The sequence below is a fragment of the Labrus mixtus genome, chromosome 20 (assembly GCF_963584025.1).
Source record: "Labrus mixtus chromosome 20, fLabMix1.1, whole genome shotgun sequence".
Taxonomy (NCBI): Eukaryota; Metazoa; Chordata; class Actinopteri; order Labriformes; family Labridae; genus Labrus; species Labrus mixtus.
The window spans coordinates 17,160,398-17,167,628 of record NC_083631.1 but is presented as its reverse complement, the minus strand read 5'-3'; the positions used below and the strand labels follow the sequence as shown (position 1 = coordinate 17,167,628).

The 7,231-nt window shown below is 39.9% G+C and overlaps 1 protein-coding gene across 2 annotated transcripts; it reads left to right on the top strand.

Annotated features, from left to right (window-relative positions):
- Nucleotides 1-1,873: 1,873 nt before the first annotated feature.
- On the top strand, nt 1,874-6,752 carry LOC132995679 (zinc finger protein 768-like). Of its 2 annotated transcripts, none has more exons than XR_009677047.1 (2): nt 1,874-2,227; nt 3,066-3,190. XR_009677047.1 is itself a non-coding variant. In XM_061065779.1 (2 exons), the coding sequence occupies exons 1-2, from the start codon at nt 1,927-1,929 to the stop codon at nt 4,118-4,120; spliced, it is 1,275 nt and encodes a 424-aa protein (XP_060921762.1). In that variant the 5' UTR covers nt 1,890-1,926; the 3' UTR covers nt 4,121-6,752. The 2 variants fall into 2 exon arrangements, 1 of the variants encoding a protein (XP_060921762.1); XM_061065779.1 differs by having other exon boundaries at nt 1,890-2,146; nt 3,066-6,752.
- The last annotated feature ends 479 nt before the right edge of the window (nt 6,753-7,231 follow it).

Sequence of the window (7,231 nt, the reverse complement as noted above, 5' to 3'; positions counted from 1 at the left end):
CTACAAGTGATTTATGCCACCAAATTTAGGCAAAAGTATTTGACAAAAAAACAATAGGATGGGATAGGTTGAAATTTAGCTAATTTTATAATTTATATATATATATATATATATACATTATATATTATATATGGATATGTATATTATTTGTATATGACTGCATATTTTAAGTATTTGTATTAACCATAAAAAATAAAAAGAAATGTCTACATACATCATTTGCATGTTTGGTTTGTAAAAATAAGTAGTGTTTTTATTCATTATTATTTTACAAAAAAGGCTCATCCTGCTTTCTCTTAACAGTCAAATGTATCACCCAATGTGAATCTTTTTAGAGAAAATGTAAGAGTAAAACTGTTCTGTTGATCCTGACACCTACCCTGCTGCAGTGGGTTAAAAAAAACTTTATAGAAGCTCATATCATCGATATCAATAGTTAAGTTAATAACCAACTAAAGGCTACTTACGGGAGCTTTTCATGTGAAGTTGTACAATAATTAGAGCTTTAAGATATACCGTATGTATGCTGTAAAACTACCCTCTGAGTATAAGACCTGAGGAAGACAGTTACCTCAAATGTTTCCTCTTATTTTGAAGGAAAATGGTCCCCTTTCCTGTATGGTCTTGGATGACAGTGGATGTTTTGACGCACGTTTTTCTGTCCCTGTCCTGCTGTTTTTCTGCTGATGGAGCACATTCCCAACAATGCACCAGATACACTCCACATTCTGCAGTGACAGTAATAAAGATAATCATTCAGTTTAGTATTATATGTTGCAGGTGTCAGTCATGAATTTCATAATCATCTCAGTGTCAATGTTCAATATCTGTGTCAATTCCATCCATATGAACTCCTGCATGGTGAAATACTTAAACCTTAAACAACCCTCGATATGAATCCTGACACAGGAAATAAACATACTCCTGGGAAGAATATTTCCCATTAAAAAGATTTGATTCCTGTATTACACAATAGACCCAATCTTATATAGATTTGATTTTTTTTACTGCCCACAAGACATCACTGAGGAACCACAAACGAAGTGCACAAATCAGTGTTATTGCAACGGACTGTTGGAGACTGGGGCTCCTATCCATCTCGTGCTCTGGATCTTTGTAGCACATAAAGATTGGTGGAACAATAACTTCTTTGTATTGTGAAGTATTGAGAACGAAAATTGAAAATCTGGCAAACTGGTTATTAACTAAATTGATGGATATGACTAACTGGGAGAAAGCACCAACCTCCTAATGAAGAATGGGCTTCACATGGAGCAACTAGCTGTTTGTAAGAGGACGACATATTCTCTGGTGAACAAACTTACACACCATACATTTATATTCTTCTTGATTATCACAAACTCTATCCCAGAAGACTTAACAAGTCTCTGTAAATAAATGACTAATAGTCTTTGAACACAGAGCAATGACATAGATACAATTTAAAATAAGTATTATTTATTATTACACTCAAGGCCACAAGATAAGGTACAGGTATAGTATGTCACTATACCTGCTCCATATTTTCAAGCTGGTTGTGTGTGTGTGTGTGTGTGTGTGTGTGTGTGTGTGTGTGTTTTGGGATGCCCCTTTGTGTGTTAGTTTTTTCTTTGTCCACTTTTCTGTTGCCTGCCCCTTTGTATGTGGGGAAGTGTTTTTAATTGGCTCTGATCAGATTTTTGTTTCTGTCTGATGTGGAATATTAAAACAAATTCATATAAAATTATTTATTAATGATCAGTTTATTTAGTCTTAAGAAATACATATGTGAAGTCTTGTGTAATAACGTGTAGAATTAATACAAAATAAAATCAGTATATATTTCTTAGAAGGCACTTTATTCTGAAGGAACACGGAGAACCAATCCAAATCGCGAGAACCGTTTCCTGTTTCGTTTGTTGTTGTCTTGCACTGTTTCCTGTGTGGATGCTGCTGCAGCAGTCTGTTTTCAAAATGACCAAACTCCAGCTACTGAACGCCTACCTTACGGAGCGGCTGGCGGTGGTGGTGAAGGAGATCATCGACGTGGTGGAGGACACGGTGACCGAGTACCGGGAGGAGACCGCCCGAACCAAGCAGGAGAACGAGAGCCTGCGGAGGCAGCTGCGGGACATCCTGCTGCTGGAGGCCGAGACTGAGTGGCTGAGTAAGGGCCAGCTAGTCAGCTAGCTCCGAGATCAAGCTTCCAAACTACCCCCACAGAAATAGTCCAGTTTCAACGCTCAAAGTAATTTAGCCTCAAATATCGAAATGAAACAAAAAGTGCATTGTTTTTCCAGTCTAACTAAGTTCCAGTCTTTAATTCGGCACCTTGTAAAATATTCTAAATCGCTTGAATTTAAGGACTTAAAGATACTGATCTTAGCATTTAATGTTACTTCCTCTTAACCCACATCCTGACATTAGCTGATCAGGTTAAAGATAAAAGCAGCGCTGCTTCTTTGTGCAGCAATACTCAGAATTAACCTTCAATGTTTGTTCTAACAGAATCCATAAATAATTATGTGTTTATGGGTGAAGTCATGACTGTATTTTATTTTATTACACTGGTAGTAAATTGCATAGAGCCTGCCATGTGGTTTTCTACAAATGTTAGTACTAGTGCTATTGAGAAGCGAACTTGAAGTAATTCTTCCATGGGCTCATTTGACTTCTAGTCATTCCTGTTTCTATTACATGAATTTGTCTGTTTAGCTCTAATTTCTGTATGCAACAGGCACAAATGCAATTATACAAATTCCTTAATAAATTGTAGAAATACTACATTTTAGTTTGCAGAACAATATATGATGGTTTAAAGTTGGAGACACAGGCCATGATCTAAAATAAAGGATACAGCTGAGAGGATAGGTTAATTCATTTACTTACGGTAGTGGAAGGAAAAATGTATTATGACTATTGACATTTTATTTTTTACCTGTTACTGTTAGTATGTTGAAATCTTGATAAAACCTTTACATACTTGTTGTACCTTTTAACATATAAAGAGCTATGACTGTTTCCACCTCTGAAGCCGGCTGCAGGATACTTGTTGATAACTGTTGTGTTACTGTGTGGTGTTCTAGGAACGACCAAAACCGGTCTTGGGTTTGCAGCCTCAGACCAGCAGCAGTTACCTGACCTGCAGCTTAGATCCCGCTCAGAGGAGCCAGACTCCACCCTGAACCAGCCCAAACGCCCACTGGCCGACGCAGCCGAGCCGACTCATGAGCAGGTCGTTTCTCTGCATCTCCCATCACTGCAGAGCGAGAAGTTCTCGGGGCCGGCAATCCTGCCACGACAGAAGAAGCCTGCTGAGGTGAGGGAGTCTGTCTTGAAGCCTGAGCCTTACAGTGAGTTACTGCAGAACGCATCACCTCCTTCTCCTCACTGCTCCCTGAATCCTTCTGCCCCGTCCGTCCCTAAAATTCACGTCGCTGTACCTGTGCTAGTAGAGGAGTCGCAGGCCACAGCACCTGTTCTGATCAAAGCTGAACCTGAGGAATACAAAGTGAGTGAACCTGAAGGTGAAGCTGAATCTTTGACAGCGGCTGGACAAGGTCAAGTCACACAGGAACAGTTGAACATCAGAACAGATTCAGACAGGACAGTCCTGGTGCTTTCAGACCGACACAGAGCTCATCGAAAAGAGAAATCTTCTCATGAGAAGCTGACACTTACTAATGAAGGTGCAGCTGCTGCTTTCCCCGAGCTCGTCCATCGCTGCCCTAGATGCGGCGAGGTGTTCGACCGGGCCGGCAGCCTCCGACTCCACCTGGAACAGAAGAGAAAGACCTACGCCTGCGAGTGGTGCTGCAAGTCCTTCGCACAGTCTGCAGACCTGCGGCGTCACCTGCGCACGCACACAGGCGAGAGGCCGCACCGCTGCAACTTCTGCTCCAAAAGCTTCAGCCAGAGGGGAAACCTGCGTCGACACCTGCGCATCCACACGGGGGAGCGGCCCTATAGCTGCCCGTACTGCTTCCGCACCTTCAGTGACGGAGACACCATGAAGAAACATAAACGCACACATTTAGGAGAGAAACCAGAGCGCAGCGTTCAGTGCTCCAAGACACTTTCAAGAACCGGCAGCTTGCAGACACACTCAAAGAAGGACATGTGTTTCATGGCAAACGCCTGATTGGTCCATTTAAGGAAGGTCCGTCTCTTCAGGGGGGTGAGTGCTATCACAAGCCAGAGGGGTGTAGATATGAAGACATAAAAAACAAAAGACAAATTAGCATACAAATCTTAATCTCAAAACTACGCTCTCTGCAGCACAGACTACTTAATGTCACACTTTCTAAATAACTCCAAGTGTTTTTTCATTGAGCCAAAAAAGAGCAAAATAACAGATTCTGATACCAGTAAACTCTGATAGGCCAATATTGGCAAAAAATTATCAATGGTTGGCTCTTTTACAGAACCGGCCAAACTTTTAAGACTGGGTACTCACACAGAGAAGTCAATGGCTGGTGTAGGCTGTGGAGATGATTTGGCAACTTCTGAATCCACTTTTTCACATTTTGAGATTCAATCATTTGGCGAGTTAAGATGTTTTGATAACAGACCGGAAAGGAATCAAAACATATTTACAGCCCACTGGCTTGTGATGCAGCACCATCAAGGTTTATGATGATAGAAAAGGGAAAAATGAATTGTTTATTGTGCTAAGTCGAGCAGCACCAATGAAAGAACAGATCTGATCCACATTCACCCGACAGTTTTACTTTGTTCCTTGTGAGGATCATCTTTAACAACATTTTGAGTTTTCATCCATTGGACGGTTATAGTTTACAGGCAGCTACACTGATTATCCACGCCTTCATATTTATTCATCTTTTTATACATTTTTATAAAATTTATGTGGTTGCTGGAATGACCGCCTGCAGAGGATCCATCAGAACGTCTGCACCAGTTTTAACCCCAAAAACGTGGAAGAAAAACAGGCTCCGGACTTTTTAAGTCCACATGTCTTGGAAGAGACTATTGCACCCAACAGAGTCACTGGTAATCAGGGAGGAGAAGTTTGAAGAAATAATGTGATGAAATCAACTTTGCACTTACCTTGTTATAAGGGGAAAATATTTAAAAATGGCACTGTGATAATTATAGTTTTTCTCGCTGACCGTTGGGAGACCCAGACAGATTTTACTGGCGAAATATATCCAGGTATGATCAGCACACACATTTAATTAATTTATTCAATACATCCCCATTTGCTCTTATGTACCGTAACTGTGGTTTTGGGTATTGTTTGGAAACATCAGCATTTATAGACACATAATAAAATATCAGTACTATCCACCTAAAAACAGCCCCCCCCCCCCCCTTTCTGAGGATGATCATGGGATCTGAAACTCCAGAACAGCTAGCTATAGTATAGTTTTCAAGCTATAGTAGTAAGTTTCACTAATCATTCGTTTTGCAAAACTAGTTGCACGTGTAGCTTATTAAGACTGTATCTGCAATGTTCTAAACATTGTCCAGGAGAGCTTCATGTGTGAACGCTAACAGCTTGATTTATCAAAGGTTGAGCTGGGCGGGAACTTCGTGAACGTAACAACTCATCCTCTTTTCTGCTAGCCAGTAGGTTTTATTGCACTCCTTAATTTAAGCTGTGAATACATCCAATTAGGTGTATAATTATTAGAAAGGCCAAAACTGTCCTCAAAGCATTTGACTCTGTTGCCTCGTGCGCCATCTTGAAAATGTTCTTAACATTACAAGGGGATTGTTGCAGTGTTGTTGTTTTCTGTCATGTGCCTCCCGGGACCCCCCCCCGCCTTCCCTTCCTCTAGTGTCTGACATGGTAAATCTCCCGCTGCGAGGGGCATGTGCGAAAGGGCAACGCTTGTAAATGTCAGGGTCAGGCTGTCCTGACATTTTCGATATGATTTGATATCGACACCTGTTGGTCTTTTTTCACATCTTTATTGAAGAGCTACCTGAATCCTGTCGTCAGAATAAAATAGTCCCTGCTTTCACCTCGATTTTTCTTTCTTGTGCTCTAAAGTTATGCCTTCTTTTAGATATATTTTACTTTTACAGCCTTCCTGCACTTCAGCCCTTCTTTTTCAGTCTGGGTGCTTCTGTGCACTCCTGAGCCCAAGCCGAACAAATGTAAGCACCAGCAGGGATTATTTGAGTGCAAAGGCATCTGTTTGTGGAATCAATAACAAATGCTCTCAAATTGAGACACCAGAGTCTTGAATAAAGATAGGAAAGAAGCCCTTACACACTCTGATGTTGGGATGTTTCGTTTTTCTGCTGTGTTGGCACTCTTCCTGGCTGGTTTCCATTTAACTTTAACACAGAGACTGAAAACATGTTGAATGAACATACTTACAGAAGTGCACATTTAGTGGATTTGTACCTGATCAAATGAACTCTTGAGAAGAGACTTTTATGTCTTCAGAGCAGACTGGATGCTGCAATACTACACACAGAATAATATATTATTTATATTTTCTTTGATCAGTGTTAGAAGGTTCTTATCTTGTCTGATGTCACTCCTGGAAATATATGTGCTTTTGGAGACGGCTGATTGTGAATCATGAAGAGAGACAGCTTCACACTGCAGAAAGAAAAGACAATTCTGATATTTTTTACAGAAAAACAAGACGAAACATTTTGCCAGCGGTGAAGCTTATTGGAGTTACACAGTGAATGTGTTGATCTCTGAGGACCTTCAATTCTGTGTGATTATGTTTTGTATTGATGTGAAATGTGCTGTTTTTTTTTAGACAAAAATAAATACTTAGTCAAAGTGCCTTGCTTCTGAAACATTGATTTCTGTTCTTTAAATACTCAGTGCAAATTCTTTAAATATTTGACAATATAGTGATATTTAGATGTGGGATGTATTTGATTATCTTTACGTCCTAGTAATTAAAAAATAAACTCTTAAAACAATATGTTACAAGTGAAAGCCCTTCAATGAAAATGTGACTTTTGAAAAAGTTCTCTTCGATTGGACTATTAATAAATATTCAATCAAGTTATTCATACACCTGCATTTAAAATGTGTCTTCATATGTAACTTGTGCAAAATACAAATGTAAAAAATATAAATTACATAATGTAAGAAGTACAATAGAGATAGTTGAGAGTTCACAGTATACATCAGTGAGCTTATTTTACCTTATAAGATGCTGCTGTAGTCCTCTGTTGTGACTGTAGGGGGCAGTAGTGATCCACATACCCAGTATCATAACAAACCCAAACTCACTCTTCAGTCTGTGTTGCATTC

Coding starts and splice junctions, on each gene's coding strand:
- LOC132995679 (XM_061065779.1), top strand. CDS start 1,927: ATGCTGCTGCAGCAGTCTGTTTTCAAAATGACCAAACTCCAGCTACTG. Junction 2,147..3,065: donor GGCCGAGACTGAGTGGCTGA/GTAAGGGCCAGC, acceptor GTGGTGTTCTAG/GAACGACCAAAACCGGTCTT.